A 23,382-nucleotide genomic window follows, 5' to 3' on the forward strand; every position below is an offset into this window, starting at 1 on the left:
AATTTTTCAAATTGATAAATGATAATTTAGTCTGTTGATAAAAGTTTAATAAGTAAAGAAGAGGGTTTTTAATAAATAAAAGATATAATGGGGATAATTGAAATAAATGAAGGACAACATTGGTATTTTATATCATTTAACAAAAAAAAAATAAAGTAAAATACAAACACCGACTCCCCCAAAAGACCCCGATTTAGGGCGATGGGTTATGAGGGGTGAGGAAGAGTGAGACACCACTCCCTCACCCCTTTCCTTCCCCCACCAAAAATCCTCTAACCAAACATCCACTACACCCCCTAAGCACCCCTTCACCCCTCCCCACTCCCCCACCAAAAACCCTATTCCTTTGGATTTCCTTTGTTGGACATTTGTCCTCTTATGGTTGGCCGTTGAGGTTGGACGCCTTAAATTTATGGGTAGCCACATTGTAAAAAATAAAATAAAATAAGATATATATTTTATTTATGTATGTTGATCTTTCTACTATTTTTTTATTGAATTTAAAAATAAATCATTTATCTAATCAATAAAATGTGGTTCAATCTAATTCTTTTCTTTCAAGATTCTCTATAGTGGCATTTCATATATGCATGATAAAAAAAAAATAAGTAAAAAATTAATACATAAAAAAGTTTTGTGTAAAATGAAAAGGATAAATACCACATACATATATATATATATATGCTTACTCTTAATTCTATCTTCCGAATATCTTTCTTTTCCGAAACTTTCGTTTGAGAGACATTGGTCCAATTTTAATTGGGTGTTTGTTCTTGTCCTTTAACCACTTTTCACAATAATAATGTTGTTTTCAGTTTCACATGTTTTTTCAACACCATGATCCATCCACCGCAAATGTCACTTCGATCTGTTAATCATGCTCTTAACAACAACAATGTCACTTTTCAGCCTCCTATGATTTTTCCAACACCATGTAATAACTAACCAAAGACAAATAATGTTTCATTACCTAATGACAATGGCCTTTTTTTTTATCTGCATATATTATATTGGTTAATGTGTGACTTTGTTTGACCCTGAGAAAATGACATCTTTTCCTTATCTACACATGAGTTAATCAAGTTTGAAAACATAAAAAATTTACTTTCTAAATTCTCGTTTTGAGAGGCCATTTGACAATATGTATTGGATTACATTTTCAATGCTCATGACTTGAAAGAGCAAACATCAATTAATACCACCCACATAATCCAAATCCAAACCCCCTCTCCTCCTTCCCCATGATTCCTTCACCACATGCATATATATATGCTTACTCTTAATTCTATCTTCCGAATCTTTCATTTGAGAGACATTTGTCCAATTTTAATTGGGTGTTTGTTCTTGTCCTTTAACCACTTTTCACAATAGTAATGTTGTTTTCAATTTCACATGTTTTTTCAACACTGATCCATCCACCACAAATGTCACTTCCATCTGTTAATCATGCTCTTAACAACAATGCCACTTTTCAGCCTCATATGATTTTTCAACACAATGTCATAATTAACCAAAGACAAATAATGCTTCATTACCTAATGACAATGACCCTTTTTTTATCTACATATATTATATTGGCTAATGTGTGACTTTGTTTGACTCGGAGACAATGACATCTTTTCCTTATCTACACATGAGTTAATCAAGTTTGAAAACATAAAAAATTTACTTTCTAAATTCTGGTTTTGAAAGGCCATTTGACAATTTGTAATGGATTACATTTTCAATGCTCATGACTTGAAAGAGCAAACATCAATTAATACCACCAATATAATCCAAATCCAAACCTCCTCTCCTCCTTCCTCACGAATCCCCTTCCTTCACTTCCCTTTACCCCCTTGTTTGCTTCAGAGAAAAAGTGGGGGGTAAGGAGGGAAAAGAATGGAGGGTTTGAAAATATTTTATATTTGGTTAAATAAAGGAGTGTGGAAGGGTTATCTATTTTTTTTCGTTTGGTTGGAAGAAGGAGTTCGGAGAGATATAATATATATTTACTAATTTACCCTTTTATATAAAATTGATCATAATAATTTTTTATACATATCTAAGATTATTTTGTACAAACTTTGTTAATATTATTATTAATATTAATATTACTAATAATATTATTTGTATAATAATAATATTATTATGATTATACAAATAATAATAGTATTTTTAAACTAATACTATAATTATTCAATTATTTGTTTATCTTTTTATATCATTGTTATTAAAAAAATATTATTATTAATTTTCAGTTGACACATTAAAAAAATAAAAAAAAAAGGTGAAATTAGATTTTAAAAAAATATTATGATAATTTTTCAAATTGATAAAGGATTATTTAGTCTGTTGATAAAAGTTTAATAAGTAAAGAATAGAGTTTTAGGTAAATAAAAAATATAATGGGGATCATTGAAATAAGTGAAGGACAGTATTGATATTTTATATCATTTAACAAAAAATAAAATAAAATACAAACACCCGGCTTTGTTTGGTTGGGGAAGGGAGGAGGGGTGACACCCCTCCTCACCCCTCATAATCCACTCCCCCAAATTGGGGTCTATGGGGGAGTGGATGTTTATTGTTGTTGTTTTTTTAAAAAAAAATAATACAAAATACCAATAATACCCTTCACATATATGTATAATTCCTATTGTATCCTATTTATTAAAACCCTATCTTTCTCATTTCACAAATGACAAAAATAGGGTATGCTTGAATGATCATTGAGTGTTCATATTTTAACCAATATTTGTCAATTATAATTAAGATGTTATGACTCCTCATAATTTTTTTTTCAAATAAATATTTTTCGCTAATTATTGTGTGTGTGTTTTATAATGTTTATCATATATTATATATTGTGTTATTATTATTATTCTACAATTGATTATATATATATATATATATATATTATTACCTATTTTATTGTAAAAGGGCAAAATAGTCAAATACACATTACACTCTTTCTCTCTCCTCCCCACTCCTCTTTCAACTAAACAAAAAAAAATTAACCACTCCTCCACACTCCTCCATGAACCAAACACAATATTGTCTCAAACCCTCCATACTCCTCCTTCCCCCCCTCACTTCCCCTTACACCCCCTCCCCCTCTGAACCAAACAGGGGGCAAAAGACCCCAATTTGAGGGAGTGGGTTATGAGGACTGAGGAGGGATGAGGCACCTCTCCTCACCCTTTTCACCCCCTTCACTCCTCCAACCAAACATTCACTACACCCCCTCACCCCTCCTCACTCCCCAACTAAAAAAACCCTATTCCGCTGGCTTTCCTTTGTTGGACATTTGTCCTCTAATGGTTGGACATTCAGGCTAGACGTCTTAAATTGATGGGTAGTCACATTGTAAAAAATAAAAATTATAATAATAATAATAATAAATCAAGATATATATTTTGTTTATGTATGTTGATCTTTCTACTATTTTTTGATTGAATTTAAAAATAAATCATTTATCTAATCAATAAAATGTGGTTCAATCTAATTCTTTTTCTTTCAAGATTCTCTATAGTGGCATTTCATATATGCATGATAAAAAAAAAATAAGTAAAAAATTAATACATAAAAAAGTTTTGTGTAAAATGAAAAGGATAAATACCACATACATATATATATGCTTACTCTTAATTCTATCTTCCGAATATCTTTCTTTTCCGAAACTTTCGTTTGAGAGACATTGGTCCAATTTTAATTGGGTGTTTGTTCTTGTCCTTTAACCACTTTTCACAATAATAATGTTGTTTTCAGTTTCACATGTTTTTTCAACACCATGATCCATCCACCGCAAATGTCACTTCGATCTGTTAATCATGCTCTTAACAACAACAATGTCACTTTTCAGCCTCCTATGATTTTTCCAACACCATGTAATAACTAACCAAAGACAAATAATGTTTCATTACCTAATGACAATGGCCTTTTTTTTTATCTGCATATATTATATTGGTTAATGTGTGACGTTGTTTGACCCGGAGACAATGACATCTTTTCCTTATCTATAGTCAATTAAGTTTGAAAACATAAAAAATTTACTTTCTAAATTCTCATTTTGAGAGGCCATTTGACAATTTGGAATGGATTACATTTTCAATGCTCATGACTTGAAAGAGCAAACATCTATTAATACCACCCACATAATCCAAATCCAAACCCCTCTGCTCCTTCTCCACTAATCCCCTTCCTTCACATCCCTTTACCCCTTGTTTGGTTCAGAGAAAAAGGGGATTGAGGGGAGTAAGAAGGGTAGAAGAATGGAGGGTTTGAAAAAATTTTATATTTGGTTTAATGGAGGAGTGTGGAGGGGTGATCTATTTTTTTCGTTTAGTTGGAAGGAGGAGTGAGGAGAGATGTAATATGCATTTTACTAATTTACCCATTTATATAAAGTTGATCATAATAATTTTTTATACGTATCTAAGATCATTTTGTACAATCTTTATTAATATTAATATTAATATTACTAATAATATTTTTTTATAATAATAATATTATTATTATACAAATAACAATAGTATTTTTAAACTAATACTATAATTATTCAATTTTTTTTATATTTGTTTGTCTTTTTATATTATTATTATTAAAAAATATTATTATTAATCTTCAATTGACACATTAAAAAATTAAAAAAAAAAATAGGAAAGGTGGAATTAGATTTAAAAAAAAATATTATGGTAAATTTTCGAATTGGTAAAAGATAATTTAGTCTGTTGATAAAAGTTTAATAAGTAAAGAATAGATGGGGTGTTTGGTTTGAAGTAGTGGAATGGAAGTCATTACTTACATTGTGTAAACTCTTGTTTGGGTGTGGAGTAATGGGAGTGAGGGAGGTATGATGAAGGAGTGAGGAAGTTATGGAGAAGGAGTCACATGCACTTGAATTTTGAGGGGATTCTCGATTCCTTGATAATGAAATGACAATACTACTCTTGCTTTAACCCACTTTTTTTTTTTTTTGGGGATATTAACCAAATTGTAATTAGTTATTTATATTAGTTAATTAATTGCTTATTATAATATTAACAATAAATTTGGACATTAATTAACATTAATAGTTAAAAAGTAATTATTATAATTCAAAATATATTTTATTTAAAAATATATTTAAATTAGTAATTAGTTATATATTATAGTTAATTAATTGTTACTTAATGATATTAATAAAAAAATATAATTGTCACAACTCTCATTACTATATATATATATATATATGATAATATTCATTTAAAGGGCATAATAGCCATTTTATCATGTTTTCTCTTTTTTACTTTTCCCATGCCCAATAAACTACCTCTCCAATCCTTCCAACCAAACATAGTTTTCATTCCCATTACTTTTCCAATCCCCTTCATTATAATTACTCTTCCACTTCTCTCCATTCCATTCCTTGCAACTAAACGTCCTCAGAAATTTTAATAAATAAAAGATATAGTGGGGATTATTGAAATAAGTGAAGGACACAATATTGGTATTTTATATCATTTAACAAAAAATAAAATAAAATACAAACACCCACTTCCCCAAAAGACCCCAATTTGGGGGAGTGGGTTATGAGGGCTGAGGTACCGCTCCTCATCCCCTTTTACCCCTCTTCACTTCCCTAACCAAACATCCACTACACCCCCAAACACCCCCTCACCCTCTCCACACTCCCCCAACCAAAAAACCTTATTTCTCTGGCTTTCCTTTGTTAGACGTTTAGGTCGGACGCCTTAGATTAGCTTATTCAGATTGATCGGATTAGATTAGTTTGTTGGTTGTTGCCCTAGATCTCATCCGCTTCCCCTAAATCCTCGCCGCATAGCGCTGTGAAAGCTCTTTTAACCCTAGATCTCATCCGCTTCCGTTTAAGCTGTCTTTCTTTGGTAAAAGCTTTAGGAATATCATATTGGGATGATTCATGGTGTGGTAGTGGAAAGAAGTTGTTGTATCAGGAGGAAATACAAACAAGCTTTGATGCTAAGGTGAGCTCTTTGTCTTAGAAAGATAGAATACAAGAAGAAGATTGGTTGTCTGGGTTTCTTGTGCTCAGAAGATGAGCTAAGCAGGAAAGGCATTGACTTGCTGCTGTTTTGACTCTGGATACTATGCATGGATCTTGAAGGTGGAGGGGTTGCTATGATGTTGTGAAGGTTTGGAATGAAATGGACTCATCTTTCCTTCTTGAATGTGTGATTTGGGCTTTAGATTTGTGCTGTTTTGGAGTTTTTTTTCTTCTAGCTCTTGCATTGTTTTTCTTGATTTTGAATAGTATCTTGTGTTTGTTTGTTTGATTTTAAGCTATAAAAATTGGTTTTTTTTGTTGGGTGTTTGGATGAATTGATTTTTGCCTGATTTGCTTTGCAACTCCATGATTGCCACTTGGCATGATTTTTGAACTTTTGTGTTGCTCTCTTAGATTTCTCTTCTTCATTTATTGGGGCTTGGATTTTTATTTCTTATCACCCTGGTACAATATGAAGTTCATTCCCAGACGTGTTGCTGTCACCATTACAAAGACCGTTGTTGAGGTTGTTCAGGTATTGGAAACATCTTCCTCTCTCTCTCTTTGTTTCTCTTCGTTTTTGATAAACATGTCTGCTTGAGCTTTTGAAAATTTGGCTTACCAGTTTGATTTTGATTTGCTGAGGATACTTGCTTTGGTCTTTGGATAGATCTAATGATGTTTGTTTCCATTTTGGTCAATTCGGTTTGAGCTTTTTGGTTTGTTTATTCTCATAATGGTGTTGATTTTTTTGTTTTGGTTTCCTTGGTTTTCCAATCTGTTAACTATATGTTCTTATTGTGGTTGTGGATATGATTGTCTTTTATTGTAGTTTTTATTGATCAAAAAACATATCTGCATGTGATGATTATTATAATGTGATAAAAACTTACCCGAAAGCTCATTTTCGTACTGCACTAATATCAACTTCATATTGGAGTCTTATTTTTGTTTCAATATGAGCTTCGATAGATGCTAATACAGTCAATACTAACCAATATCACTAATGTTAAATCTTGAGAATTAATAATTTCCTTGCTCTATTGGATGTTCATTCTGTTATTGAACCTATTATACAAATTCATTATTATTCAGTTGCGGGCAAGTCCATATGGTGTCTGCGCAATTTGCTTTAGCAAAATGCTAGCCTTTATGATTAGGTAAAAGTGTGTATAGATATATATATATTATTATGTATAACCAAAATATGTCTTATAGGACCATTACATGCACTGAGGGATAGATGTGTCACCTCATTTGGATTTAGGATTGTTTTGATTTATTTGTCATTTGGAGTGAGGATTGGTTTTGATTTATTTGTATATTTTGGTTTCACAACCAAAGTAAGCCTTATGGCACCATTGCATGCACTGATACACAGTGACCCTTGGTTTTGATTGAGTATGAAGCTGAAAGGCACGTGCTGGAGAGAAGATACTTGGACCTACTGATAAATGCTTGAGTAGACATATTTTTATATATGTTTTACATGCATTGAGCATCATTTTTTACCATGGTTTATGTCTCATATTGTGTATTTGGTGTTCTTTTATGCATATAGGTGGTGAATGCCTTGAAGAGTTAAAAAGAAGCAAAGATAGGCTATAAAGACACAATGTTGGGAGTTATGTAGCAAAACACTGTAGCAAAGATAGGTGGTGAATGCCTCGAAGAGTAAAAAGGTAACAAAATACTGTAGCAAAATTACTGTTTATGCGCCCGCATGGAAATTCCTGCAGCCCGCATGGGCGCGTGGAAAATCCACATGGGCGCGTGGGGGCACGTGACAGTGCGGTTTTGGGCTTTAAATAGGCCGTTTGCCCTATTCTTGACGGACTTTTTGGCGAGGGTTTTGGCGAGCACTTTGAAGGCAAGGCGGCTAGGGTTTTGGAGAAGGTCTTTGGCGATATTGGGGGGGCGTCCATCACCAACTTTGATCGATCTTCTCTCCGTCATAGCATAGAGGGAGCCTTCGGCGACCTAGCTTCGGAGAAGGATTCTTCAAGACGTTGGGTGACCCATCAAGGCCATCATCACGAATTTAAGGGGGCTTTACTTTATGGTTTTCATTGCTTTTCATTGTATTCATCATTGTTTTGTAACTTGCTCCATGGAGGGCTAAACCCTAGTAGGTATTTGGGCATGTGAACCCTAGGATCTATGTTTTTGTAATGATTTGCTTTATGTTTCTATTAAATCCGAGTTGATTTGAGTTTTAATCTTGTATTCCCATTGCTTGTTTGTTTAATTAATCCTTGTGGTTGATTGGATTTGATGATTTGTTACTTTGATGAGAGAGATGTCTCCATTAGAGTTAGAGCTTCAAGGTTAAAGAGGGTTGAGAGGGTGAGTCATGAGGTAGTGGAGTGTCCCCTTTCCCTTCCGATTGAGTGTTTCCTATCTCCGTATTCCCTAAACTCTATGCAACCATATTTGGTGTGAGGAGTGAGATTGAGAGATTTCTCCGCCGGGACCTTGTAGGGGGTTAGGGATCCTTCGCCGGGAATTAGGGTTGGATCTATCTTTAGGAATCGGTTTCACTCTTAGGTGTCCCTAGAGCGTATTGCGGTCATATGGGGTGTGAGATGTTGAGATTGAGCGATTTCTCCGCCGGGACCTTGACGGGGACTAGTACTGGTTGCTTGGAGGCAAGGGCCGGTTGTTCTTGGATTACCTCGACTCATTAGACTCGGTTTAGAAACATTTAGTGAATCTTGAGCTCCATGTTAGATCCTAAGGGGAGCATTATCCGGGTACCTTATCTTTATTGATTGAGATCTCCTTTACTTGTTTTTCTTGCCTGTTTGCTTGCTTATTAATTCCCTTGCAATTAGTTCATTTCATCACATTTATTGATTTCGACTAGATAACTAAGAATTAGTTAATACTAATACTTTCATTCCCTGTGGATTCGACTACCCACTCACCGGGGTAATTATTACTTCGACACCTGTGCACTTGCGGTTTACACGCATATTCGGACGTGTCACCTACCCAATTAGGATGATTAATCGACATGTCTGTAGGTTAGTACTCTTTTGATAAGAAATCAATTAAGCATATTTGAAAATCCAGTCCTTTTGGATATATTTGATTGATTGTAATTTTATTTTTATTTGAATTCATGTGTACAAGTTCTACTTTTGGATGAAGATAAGCCACAATTGTTGACTTTGGGCCTATATAATTCATGTTATCCTGCCAATCTATTAGCATCTCCACATTAATTGAATTTTTATTGATTTTTTATGTACTCTTATACATGAAACTAGATAAAAAACAATTATCCTTTTTTGGTTATAAAAGTATGTGATGCATTGTGTTACAAAGTGAGATTTTAGATTCGATTCACATTTTACCAATACTGCCCTTCAGTTATTTCAATAATCCCCATTATATTCTTTACTTATTAAAAACCTTATATTTTACTTTTTTATTTCTTAACATTTATGAAAACCAAATTATCCTTAATCAATTTGAGAAATTACCGTAATATCTTTTTAAAATCTAGTTTCATTATTCATATTATTTTTTTCTTAATTTTTTAATGTGTCAATTGAAGATTAATTATAATATTTTTTTTGGATAATAATAATAATAATAATAGTATAAAAAGATAAATAAACATGAAAAATTGAATAATTATAATATTAGTTTAAAATAATAATAATATTTGTATAATAATAATATTATTATACAAATAATATTATTAATAATATTAATATTAATATTAACAAAGTTTGTATATTTAGATACGTATTAAAAAATTATTATGATCAATTTTATATAAAAAGATAAATTAGTAAAATATACATTACATCTCTTCTCACTCCTCCTACTCCTCTTTCCAACCAAACAAAAAAAAAATTATCTCTCGATATTTTTCTATTGGACTAAATATAAATTTTTTTTTCAAATTCTTCATATATTTTTTTTTTTAAACTTCCCAAGGGTTAGTGACAAAAAAAGAGGGCAATAAAAAATATTTGAAAAAATAATATGGCTATTTTTCAGGGGCTGACAAGTAAAAAAACCCTTAACCAAAAAAACGAACCAAACATCTCGGTTCAATCCGAACCGAACCGACCGGTTCGTTCTCCGGCCTAACATTTGGCGGATAAAAATGACGCCTTTCTTCGTCACCCTTTCAAACCAGAGAGAAAACTCTAGAATCTCAATCCCCTTTCTCCTCCTCCTCCGCCGCCGCCACCTCCTCCCCCACCGTCTCCGATGGGGAAATCCGGTGCCAAGAAGAAGAAACTCTCCAATCCTTCCTCCGCCGCCACCGCCTCCTCCACCGATCCCTCTCCTTCCCCTCCTCCCAATGGTATCCCCGTCACCGATCCTTCCATCTTCATGAAGCGCGCCCTCGAGCTCAAGGAGGAAGGCAATCGTCGTTTCCAATCCAAGGACTACGCTGGTGCTCTCCACCACTACGAGCTCGGCCTCAAGCTCCTACCCAGATCCCACCCCGAGCGCGCCGTCTTCCATAGCAACCGCGCGGCGTGCCTCATGCAAATGCGTCCCGTCGACCACGATGCCGTCGCAGCCGAGTGCTCCCTTGCTCTCCAGGCCCAGCCACGCTTCCCCCGTGCACTCCTTCGGCGTGCCCGCGCTCTGGAGGCTCTTGGCCGCAACGACCTCGCCCTTCAGGATCTCCAAGCTCTTCTCGCCTCCGATCCTTCCCATTCCGACGCTCTCGACCTCTCCCGCCGCATCCGCTCTGTTCTCTCCCCTCGCCCTGACGATTCTCTTAGCCACCCCTCCCCCGCCGCCCTCGGCGCCTCCGCCGTCGGCTCCCCCATCGCCGGTCTTGGCCCCTGCCTCCCCACCCGCCCCGCTACTAAGAAATCCTCTCCCTCTCACTTCCACTCCCACTCCCACTCCCACAACCACGGTTTCCAAATCTCTCCCTAATGGCCTTGAGCGTAGACTTTCCCAACCCCAAGCTGCTCCTAAACCACCCTCTCCATCGGTTCCTCCGCAACCCCAAGCTGCTCCGGTTCTTGGGAAGAGTTCTTCATCTGATTCGCGTTTGTCTCCGATCACTAGATGGCGGCCTCTCAAGCTTGTTTATGACCATGATATAAGGCTTGCTCAGATGCCGGTGAAACTGCGGGTTCCGGGCATTGAGAGAGATCGTGATGACTAGGTTTCCAGCATCCAAGCATGTTCTGATTAAGTACAAGGATGATGATGGTGATCTTGTTACTATTACCAGCACTGCAGAGCTCAGATTGGCTGAATCATCTGTTGATAGGATGGGTTCTGAAGAAGGAGGAGGAGGAGGAGCAAAAGGTGTTTCTCGAGCTGAAGTGGATGAGGGTAATGTGCTCCGGGTGTTAAGGCTGCACATTGTTGAGGTGAGTCCTGAGCAGGAACCTGCAGTGCCTGAAGAAGAGGAGAAGCTGGTGGAGGACGAGGGCTTGATTAAGGTGGATGATGGATCATCGAATTCTCCTTCAGAGGATGGTAAGGCACTGGAAGTTGGTGATGTTGATAGTGTTAAGAAAGAGATGGATGAAGAGGTTGTGAAGGAGAAGATTGGGAAGAAGGAGTGCAATCATGCAGAGTGCAAAGAAGTTGAGATTGATGATTGGTTGTTTGAGTTTGCTCAGTTGTTCCGCACTCAGGTTGGCATTGACCCGGATGCGCACTTGGACTTGCATGAGCTGGGGATGGAGCTGTGTGCAGAGGCTCTTGAGGAGACAGTGACCAGTGAAGATGCCCAGGCTCTTTTTGTGATGGCAGCTGCTAAATTCCAGGAGGTTGCTGCACTGGCTTTCTTCAACTGGGGAAATGTACACATGTGCGCAGCGAGGAAACGGATTCCTCTGGATGAGACTACCTCCAAAGATGCCATTGCAGCTCAGCTGCATGGCGCATATGATTGGGTGCGGGAAAGGTATGAGCTTGCAGGACAGAAGTATGAAGAAGCACTTCGGATCAAGCCGGATTTTTATGAGGGTTTACTTGCATTAGGGCAGCAACATTTTGAATCTGCAAAGTTGCAGTGGTCCTTTGCCTTGGCTAATAAGGTTGACTTTACAACATGGGATTCTTCAGGCACAATTCAGCTTTTTGACAGCGCAGAGGAGAAAATGAAGGCTGCCACTGAGATGTGGGAGAAAGTGGAAGCGCAGAGGACTGCAGAGCTTAAAAGCCCTGGCACTAGCAAAATGGAGGAATTACTGAAGAAAAGGAGAAAGCATGCAGTGGGTGTGGATGTTCAGGAGGAAGTATCACCAGAAGAGGCAGCTGAACAGGCTGCTGTCATGAGATCTCAGATACATCTGTTTTGGGGTAACATGCTCTTTGAGCGCTCACAGGTTGAATTTAAGCTGGGGTGTGGAGATTGGAAGAAGACTCTTGATACAGCAGTTGAAAGATTTAAGCTAGCTGGGGCTTCTGAAGTCGACATCTCTGTGGTTCTTAAAAACCATTCATCCAATTTGATGGGCATGGAAAACAATGAAGCTCATGTTGTGAATCTAAAAATGGATTCTTCTGAAACAGATTCCAAGCTTGAAAATAAGCTTGTGGTGGAAAGTTGATTCTAACAGCGCTTCCATGAACTTCGTGTTGGAGGATGTGCACATGTATGATATATGTGCGCTTGGGAATGGAATGATTTTCTATTGATCAAATGGCTTGCCGTCTGAAAGTTCTATCTATTGTTGCTGCTTAAACTCCGGCAGCTGCAGTCATGAATTGTTTCCAAAATGAGAAGGTTGGTACTCAGATGTGCCAGGTGTGTACTTTTTGACTGTTTAATCTAAATTATTTTGTGGAAGACCACGAGGACGACTTAACGTTTCCTGACAAAAATGATGGATTTTTGTTCTGATTGTATGCATTTCTGTTTTCAATCATTTTATCCTTTTTCCCAAGCAAAACCTTGTTCTGGTAATTGCAGTAGCTGTTACCACTTATATTAGGTCTTAAACCCACACAGCCGTGTTATATGTGAACATCAGATAATTGTGATAGAATGTGTTTTGTGCTGTTTAGATGTTGAGATAGATCATTCCTCATGGTGAATTCTATAAAAGTTTCACTTGCATGAATTAACTTTTTGTTTTGAGTCAGTTTGCTTCTGAAACTCTGTTTATGCTCAAACTGTTTATTCTTTGGAAAGTTTCTATGAATGCAAATTATGTTCTTGATGGTTCTTCTTACATGAAATGTTATTATGTAAATGGACTATAACAGAGTGAAAAAGCTGGATAGACAGTTGTAAATTAGGAATAATCAGATTTATTTCATAATTCCAGCCAACATGTCTACATGTCTTTGGCTCTGATATGTGGGACATTTTGTGCTGATGTTGGGAGCCATTTCAATAAGTGTGGACATGTATGCTCAATAACTAAGGCTTTGTAATTTGTTTGAGAAGAAGAAGAAGAATGGAAAGCAAGAATCTTAAGTCTAGACTCTAGAAAGAGAAGATGAACTTCATAAAAGATCTTTTGTTTCAATTCCATTTGCACTTAATAATCCTCTTCATAGCTGCTACCTTTTGAATCCTATATTCTAGCCATCGGAATGCCTGGTACAAGGCAAAAAAAAAAAGTGAGTAACGGAGGTGATTGCTGTGGAAGGGTCAAGTTCAGGGATAGATGCCAAAGATGATATTTCCAAGAGTCATTGAGAGACCTACTCCTGCCTTTGATTAGCCTAGGATTTAGTAAGGTAAATGACATGACATGTAAGTTATCATATGTGTTTTGTTTCTTTGATAGGAAATAGTTAAAACTGGCACAAGAGTAGAAAATTGCAAGAATTTTTTTTTTCTTTTGCCTGTAGATCATAGGTATTAGTAATCTGCATACTACACTATGCACAATGCTATTATGTCTTTGTCAGGGAAACTATTGGTTTGATTTGATTTAGGCTAAACTGATTCTCAATCAATTGGTACCAAACTTGTTTGAAAAGAATATGGTTCCACATACACCATTATTACGCCTGTTCATATAATTCTTTATTTGGATCTGCAGGCAATGATTTTGGATTCATACTACTTAAAAAATAATTTAGGTCTGTGCCTTCAAGCTTAGTGTCCAACAATGCACATCATCTTCATGCTGACTGGTGCTACTACCATTACTCCCACTTTTGTTGTCCATATCTATCCCTTTCTTGATTGGGTTTTGATTGGGTGGATCCTATTGTCCATAGGGCTTTTTAAAGTTTCCTTAGAAAATAATTTAATGCCTGTGCTTTTGTTAAGGAGTGTTGTTATTTGGGTGTATGAGAGATTAACAAGAGTAATATGTGCTAAACTTTATTTATTTTTAACCCTTTCAAATATTTAAAATGTTATCCATATAATAAAAAATTTGTTGCTATAAATTATGATGTAAATTACGGGTGTTTTTCCGCTTAAGCCCTTGCTTTATGTGTTTTTTTGAGATTTAGATCTGTGTTCTTTCTATTTGATAAAAAAAAGAAACCCAGAATATGACTAAAATACTTATATTTCATTAGGGAAAAAAAGATGAGAAAGAAAGTAACCTTACCAGAATATTAACAGAGGATGTAGATAGTGGAGATGATTGTCAAGAGAATGTCGGTATGTGTAAGGTGATTTGCATTAAACATAAATAGTTTAAAGAGATTGTTGATCAGGGTTTAATAGATGGTGTTTATCTGATGCGAGTAAAACGTTATTTTTGCTGAGTTTGTTGAATAAACCCAATTCTAAGTTTGTCAAATACGTGACTCCCTACACGATAATAATCTAGACATGGATATCAAACTAGCATTGGGGTTAATCCTTCTTAATACCTCTTAATGGGGTTATTCTTACTGTGGTTACTCTCATGTGTTTTGGTTTTTGGTTATTAATAATTAACTGGGAATAATCCTGTCTTAATACCAAGTTAATATCCAATTAAATGCAACCTTGGAGATTTCAAGCAGACCATTAGATAGAACTTTCAAAGTTAGGGAACTCTTTTTCTTTAATATATTATGTAAAAAGTTGAGTTTAGAGATCCTCAAGGGATTGAATATATCCTAAAACATGCCATACGATCATTGTGATCTCCAAAGAATGCTGTCCATTTGTCAAACAATTGATTGGTATTTGATATGAGTCAATGAAGAAGGTTATAATCAAGTTGTCGATTACACTCGTTGCTTGATTCGTGATACTGGTATCTTAGAACAGTCTGAGGGCTTACCTGGCTTTAAGTGAGTTGTATGAAATTGGATCCTTCTGTTTTGTTTTTATATCATCAAATTGTTATATTTTTCAAATTAGTGATTTAGGTTATCGACAATGAGAAATGAACAAGTAGGCATGGTTTTTAAGTGCAACACCCTTTGCTGCAGTCAATTAGAAATTCACTAACTTTGACAATGTTCAGTCATCTATTTTACTCAAAACTTAACAATGTTGTGCACAATATTCACTTTTTCCTTGAATTTCATGGCATGTTTCTGGTGCATTCTCATTTGTCAACAAAAAACATTACTGCCCCTGCATATGTAATGAAAATACATCTCTAGTTTTGCAGGAAGGGCATCCATTAATTTTCTGCAAACCATGCCAAAGTAGACATTCATAGATTCATATTCAATGCCGCACTTTTCCAACACTCGTTCAACCTTAGGCATTCCGTTTATATGATGTGTAAGTCAATGACAATCCTTCGGTGAAATGAATAGCATGTTGCAAACCTCAAGTGTCCTGTTAACGTCTTTATACTTAAATTACTATTATGTTGCTTCGAAGTTGTCGGACTATTTTTGAGCACGAATTTTTCGTTGTTCCTTTTTATGGTGTGAAAAGAAGAGTATCTGAAGAAGCAGATACTTTCTTAGATGATTTTTTGAATTCAAAAGGGACTGGTTAGATGACTTTACCTGAAGCCTTAGTCATGGTTTTGTTTTCCTCGTGCTAATTGTAATGCCAAAGTGACCAAGAAAAGGTTGAACATGGTGAAATACTTAGCCTTAGGAAACTTTTACTAAGTAAACATGCGTGCCAAGAGACACGGTATGGTATTTATTTGGTTCGGCTAATTTGACCTCTCGGCACGGTATTTATTTGGTTCGACTAATTTGACCTCTGTCGGTAGAGAAATAATATTTTCTTCAACATGGTATGGTATTTATTTGGTTTGGTTATTTTGACCTCTCGGCACGGTATTTATTTGGTTCGACTAATTTGACCTGTGTCGGTAAAGAAATAATATTTTCTATGGTTCTTAATTTATTGATATATATATATATATATATATATATTGGTTTTTATCAACTTGTTATTTAATCCAATGATTATTTTATTTACTATGTCTTTAGTGTACTATAAGTTAGATAAGTCCATAATATAATATTTTTTCAATATTTTGAATCATGTGCATATATATATATAATGTTATACATATGAGAAATTAAAAAAACATGTTTTATTATTATTATTATGGTTTTAATATGTTTGATTTTTTTGTCTGTGTTATACTTAATGGTTTTTATTTATTTATTTATTAATTGGAGACTTCCCAATGAAAGTCTTTGAAGTGTAAAATGGTTAGTATAACTTTTCATTATTTGGACATTTTGGTCAAAATCTACAGAGTTTGGTTTTTTGATGTGACCTGACAACATTGTTAGCCACTCAAAGGTACTGGTTTTGTTGAAAAGTCAATGAATTTTAAGACAAACCCTTCCTCATTCATTCTTCTCAAAATTAAAATAATACAAAAGTATTCATTATTTATGATGATAATGTGTAATATTTATTTATTATTTTGCATATGCATTTTAATTTATTTTTTTTATCCACTACTCTCTCTTAAATTTTCAATTTATTAGTTGGTAAAAAAAAATATCAAATGATAAAATAATGAATTGATGTGATGTAGTAATATTATATATTCAGGCTTAATATTATACATTAACATTGTTCATTATATTCTTTAAATCATTGTAACTGATGTATTTTTATATTTAATATTTTTATAAAAAATAAATTTATTATATTTATAATAATAAATCCAAAGTTTAAAGTAATTTTATTTGCACTAAGAAATAATAGAAAAGGTTGGTAGCTTATTAGCTTTTGTTATTTTGATAATTTATTTCCAAATGAGCCCACAAAATTAATATTATTTTATAGGTAAGGTTAAAGGTGTAGAAAAAAGAATGCTTTTCTGTTTTAGATTCCCATTGGAACTAAGGTACTTGTCTTATTATATAAAATTCAATTAATTAAAAGTATACATTAATTAAACTCCAATAAAATATTAGCGAATTAACAAATGTAAACCATTGGTACATTGGTGCCAAATGATTCTAATTATAAATAGAGGAAATTATTTACATAAATATGTACATTTTCTTATATAGTTTTATATAACAATTTTATTTATATACCTAAACAATTTTTAACTTTATAAGAGCTAAATGAATAAATAAAAATAATTTTATGCAATTTATATAAGTAAATATCAGTTTTACATGTGTATATAAACAACTTCCTATTTTTAATGGGTATGTAAAAAAAATCTTATAAATATTTAATTTTATATACCAATTAATTTTTTTTATAAAAATTACAGCGATCACAATTCAATGAGGCCATATGTACATGACATGAATTGATTATCCAGCCAATGCATTCTCATTGGGTGATCTATTTCTACCACTATGTCTGTTCTCGATCTATCTACTCCTGTTTTATAACCGGTACCATCACTATGATTAGCGGGATATGGATTCTGGTATCTTTCAAAGTGAGAAATCTTTTATTGTACTAATTACTTGATATAAATGTGAAATAATTATTTATAAAATTATTCCAAGTTGATTCAGTGCCCACTGAATAAATTGGCAATTTGATTCACTTGTTTGAGAAAAGTCAAGGAACAAGAACAAGAACAAGAATTGTGTGGTCAAATCAATAGCAGCAAAAAAATAAAGGGCACAACCATCAACCATCATTTGGTTACCACTTACCACCATTTCCTTCAAGTTTCAAATTTTATTATGTTTCTCTTGACTTCTTTTCCCTTTTTTTTTAAATATTTATAATTATATATATTATCTTTTTTTAATATACTTTCTCCGTTTTATAATATAAATTGTTTAAAAATATTATACAAAAATTAACAATAATATTAATTTTTATAAAATTTAATAACTATATATTTTTTTTTGGGACTATGAATATGACTTTATTCATTTATGTATTTAAAAAAATTTGAAAAAGATAAAATTTAAATAAAACAAATAACTATTGCATTGATATTATAAAACAATAATTATTTTTTCTCAAAACAATTTATATTTCAAAATGGAGGACATATTTTGATTTTATTTTTTATTTTGAATACATACAGGGAAAATTACATAGCAATCCCTGAAACTATGCATTTTTCCTAAATAGACCCTTTGATATCTTTTCATGAACCCTATTAAAACCCTAGCAGACTAAAAATCAAACTTTTGAAAAGTAAGAGTATGTTGAAAATACAGAAAATAGAAGATGGATTCAAGATTTTCACAAAGATGAAACGAGCTTTTTGGTGTTTTTTAACAAATAATAATAATAATAATAATAATAATAATAATAAATGACACATTGCACATGGGGAATAATGGTGAAGCACACTAATGGATATCAATTATCATAGTCAACAAAATTGTTTGGTTGAATGTTTTGAGATAGAGAAGTACGAGCACACAAGACTCAACAAAAAAAAAACCATTAATAAAAATAAAAGGACTTGGTTTTCTTTAGAACAACTTTTTTATTAAAATAATTATACGTGAAAGTTTCAAAACTTCTCAGACAAACCCTCCGACAATTTAATTTTTCAACCATACCATTTTTTTTTTTTGACAACCTCTTTTCAGTTACTTCAACTCACTCTATCAGTTTATTTTATCTTACAACATATACTTCTCGTTTAATATGTATAGTTTTCGTTTAAGATTATATGTTTATGTTTAACTACATAAATTTTCACTTAATATATATGGTACTTTTTCGTTTAATATTTATTTTTTTGATTTTTCCGTTTAATATTATGTGTTTTCGCTTAAAAACCTGAGGATCATTTCTGTCAATGGCAACTATTTTTATGACAGAACGACTAAAAATTAAATTGTCAGAAAAAAAAAATTTATTGCGAATACCCAAATTTAATCTGAACACTATGTGAATAAGTGATACTTTGAAGGACTTTTAAGATATTCTCAGAATTTTTTTAAATCATATTGTCTTTGTTCCCTTGTCCAAACACTAAGGAAAATTTTTATTATTCACTTCTTCAATTCACTAGTTCTTCTTTCTTATTATATATTTATATATCTACACACTTAATAACCATTTGTTTGTAGGGTTCGGTTTTTATTTTATTTTATTTGGAATTTATATCTTTACAAAGTTTCTTGATTATAATATATTTGATTATTTTTTTTAAAATATTATAAATAGGCGACAAGTGTCTCTTATTTAAAAAAAATTAGAGACATATAAGTTTACAAGTACATGTGCCTTTACCCTTGCTTCGGCTTTGGCGATCAATTTTTGGGTCTTTTTGAAATGAACATCAAACGTAAGAGATCCGATATTAATAAATCAAGAGATCGTTCGTAGTATGTATGATCATTTATTTTATTTTAGAAAAATATTATTTAATTTCTATAACATACCTAAGTTAAATTGACTATATGTAAGCTAAAAGAATAGGTTAACATCTAAAAAATATGATAGAAATTATTGGTAATGCTCATGATCCATGTCAGTGCAAAAGCACTTTAATTGGCTTGATTTGGCACCAAGTCAAGGTGATGTGGCAACCATTGTGACGATGGCATAATTGATGACATGGTCAAAGAGTCTTTGGCTTGGAGACAAATATCTTGGGAGATCTTGGTATGTGTTACAACTTAAAGGCAAGATTTTATCAAGACCATATTTAGAGAGATTTGATTGGAGATTAAATATGGATGAAGCTTAATTGAGAAAATACCTATCAATGGTATAATTGAAGGCTATTGAAGATATGATTTGAAGAACCTTAATAAGTATGATTGAAGACATACCTATTGTTATTATGATTGCCATGATTGATTGAAAACCTATTCTTGGGAAAATTTGAAGGCCAAACTTGGATGAATTGAAGATCAAGTTTGGAAAGTTTCATGAAGACGCACAAAGTCGTGTACCCCTTGCGAGGAGACTGCGTGGTGAGGAACTGAGGAGGTAAGCTAGTTGTCAGTAGTTGTCAGGGGCATGTTGCAAGTTGAGTTACAACATAAGTTGTAATAGCTAATTTTGGAAATTTCTAAAATTAGTAGCCACGGAGATTCTAAAAGAGGTATGGACTATATTTGGGACATTGAGACATCTATATAAGCTACTTGCTCTGAAATTGAGTTTAGCACCGGAGTTAGAGAAAGTGTGGGCACTAGACAATCTAGAAAGGGTAGTGATCTTTATTTATGAGTGTGAGTGACAAAGTATTTGTACTCATTTTATTTTCACCTCTTTTAGTGGATTATTTATTTTCGGGTTTGACCCCCCAAATGTAGGCGAGTGGACGCCAAATTAGGTTACCAATTTCGTGTGCCTCCTTTTTATTTGGTTTATGTGAGTTTTTCAATGAGTGTTTGAGTGTTCTCTAAACCACAAACCACACTGGCGGAACTAACAATCCATATTTAATTTTTTTCTACATAATTTAATCCTATTAATTTTTATGAGTAAACCAATATATCTTTATTAAAAGAAAAAAAAAAGCATATTCTTGCAATTGTTAACAACCAACTTATTTGCTTCTAGAAATAAATAGTACTATCAATCATTTTCTTTTTAATTGTAATTCACTTTTATTTATAACATAATTATCTATATATATATATATATGTATATTAGTATTAATATTTGGTAGATATTTGAAAAAGACACATCTATTTTTTTATTTTATTTTATTTTATTTCTTTTAAACATCCATACACCATGGGACACATCAACCAACATTAAATGCCATTCTAATGTTTGCATAACAACTTCCGTACTTGCATAACAAAACATTTCTTTAATAATTTAATAATAGCAAATATATATAATAATAAAAAAATAATTTCCCAATTAAATTTTATTTTAATTAATAGACTGCTCTTTATACCCCAACTATCCATTGAATCTATCTAGTTTTTCTTCATATATATATATATATATATATATAGACGCATTTAATTTTATTATAATTATATAAATTTTCCCACTTATTTAAAATTTTTGAAGTTGAATTAAAAATTAATTTCAATAACTGAAGAAATATAAGTTTATTGTGTTTGTCATTAATAAAACATTAAAAATAAAATTTGGAAATTTTTATACGTTATTTTAATTATTTTCTTAGATAAATCACAATATATAAAAAACCTAAAAAATTATTTTTTTTCATGATAAATTATTTTATTTTTTTTACAAAAATAACAAGTGTTAAATTATTTTAGTAAATAAAATTAAAAAAATAAATAAATAAAATTTTAAAAATAAATAAATAAATAAATAGAGGATGAAAAAAAAATTCAAAAGATAATTAATGATGTGACATTAGAGTGGGTGGGAGTTATCAGTTAATGGTGGTCAAAACCAATTAGTTCCACTTTTTCTTTGCCTTTTTATTTATTTATTTATTTATTTATTTGTCTTATTTTAATTTAATTAATTAATATTATTTTTAATTTTATGGTACAACACTAGTGAGTGTGAGGTGGGACCCATGTTTAAATGCACCCTAATACGTACAAAGTTAGTGGCCCCACATGTGAGACTAAACCCCAACATGTGACATCGTTATTTAATGCCTAATGTTGTTTTTACATATACCCCCTTCATCTTTTTCCTATTTATATCTTATACTAGATATTTATCAAACTTCTTATTTTTTTATTTTTTTAATGTTGTTATTTGACATTAAAAAGAATTTGAAAAATCATATATTGTTAAAACTCAGTGAGTTAAGAACATGAAAATTTCCAAAATCTAATATTTGGAGGAATTTTTAAATATAGGATAAATCAAGGGGGTTTTTTGTAAAAATAGCCCTTTAGCGCTTAAGTCACGCAAAGCATGAAATCTCATTAGAAAAGTGCATTCACAACTAAATATCTGAAATTTATAATTTTTATAAAAAAAACATCAGAGATTTATAAATAGGGCAAAAAACAAGGGTGTATTTGCGCAAAAGAAACACATCATGAAATGAACGGCCTCGATTGAATTGGAGGCGCATCCGGAGACAATCTTAAAAATCAAATCATCTAAAAATTTATTGATTTGTAAATAGGTTAAAAATCAAGGGGGTAATTTAAAAAAAAAATCCTTCATCAAATGAACGGTCGAGATCGAACGCGCTGATCATCGCTAGGGAATTCACGGGTGGTGACAATATGATAATTAACCTCTGTAAAAAAAGAAAATTAATATTCAATTATTTGTAAAGTAAAAAGAAAATCAGGGGTGTACTTGTAAAAACAAAAAAACGCGTCATTATATGAACGGTTTAGATCGAAGGATAAGGACATCCGAAGCCAATCCACCGGTCAAAAGAGTATTAAACTTAAAATTTCTAACCAGATATATAAATAGCAACCAAACCAAGGGGGTATTTGCACGAGACAGCAAAAACCAAAATTCCCAAAATTTAAAATATAAATAAAATAAAACACCGGGGGCAGCTAAGAAAAAAACACCATCATCAAAACCAACGGCCAAGATCAACCCAGCGAAACATCGAAAACCAATCCACCGCTGACACGGATGTTATTATAATTAAATAATTAAAATAAATCAAAGGATGTATTTGGCAATTTGCAAAAAAAAAAAGACCATTATAAAATAAACGGTCAAGATCACCCCAGAAAAACATAGTGACCAAATCCTCCGCCGGTGAGAATGCCATCATAATAAATAAATAAATAAATAAAATAAACCAGAGGGGCTTATTAACAAAAAATAAAATAAATAAAAAAAAAAAAAAAATAAAGAAGATTAACATCATCAAAACCAACGGTCAGGATCAGACCAGCAGAACACCGGGGATCAAATCCACCGTCGATGAGAATAATCGGGCCTTGTTCGTAAAGACACCACCCCCGAAACGTGGGCTCCCACCACCGCCAAAAATGGGCCCACAACTGCGTTAAAGGGGGCGAATCGGGTGACCGCGTGGGCTTCATGAGCCCGTGGGGCCCATGGCCCATGACTCCCTCTTGATGACGTCACGCTCGCGCCACCCCTGGCTCGCTTTCGCGCGCGATTACGGCGGCACATCCCTCGTTTTCTTTTCGCAGAAACCCCCCTGAAATTTATCAAAATAACATTTTCTCGTGTTTTTTTATAATTATAATTCCCGAAAGCCCACAAC

At 33.1% G+C, this 23,382-nt stretch overlaps 1 protein-coding gene across 1 annotated transcript; it reads left to right on the forward strand.

Annotated features, from left to right (window-relative positions):
* Nucleotides 1–10,141: 10,141 nt before the first annotated feature.
* LOC120279083 (protein CLMP1) lies at nucleotides 10,142–13,062 on the forward strand. The gene is given in 3 exon segments (XM_039285939.1): nucleotides 10,142–10,843; nucleotides 10,845–11,096; nucleotides 11,098–13,062. Coding segments are annotated over 3 exon segments (2,322 nt in total). The 5' UTR covers nucleotides 10,142–10,216; the 3' UTR covers nucleotides 12,541–13,062.
* Nucleotides 13,063–23,382: the final 10,320 nt, after the last annotated feature.

Source organism: Dioscorea cayenensis, chromosome 16 (assembly GCF_009730915.1).
Source record: "Dioscorea cayenensis subsp. rotundata cultivar TDr96_F1 chromosome 16, TDr96_F1_v2_PseudoChromosome.rev07_lg8_w22 25.fasta, whole genome shotgun sequence".
NCBI classification, from domain to species: domain Eukaryota; kingdom Viridiplantae; phylum Streptophyta; class Magnoliopsida; order Dioscoreales; family Dioscoreaceae; genus Dioscorea; species Dioscorea cayenensis.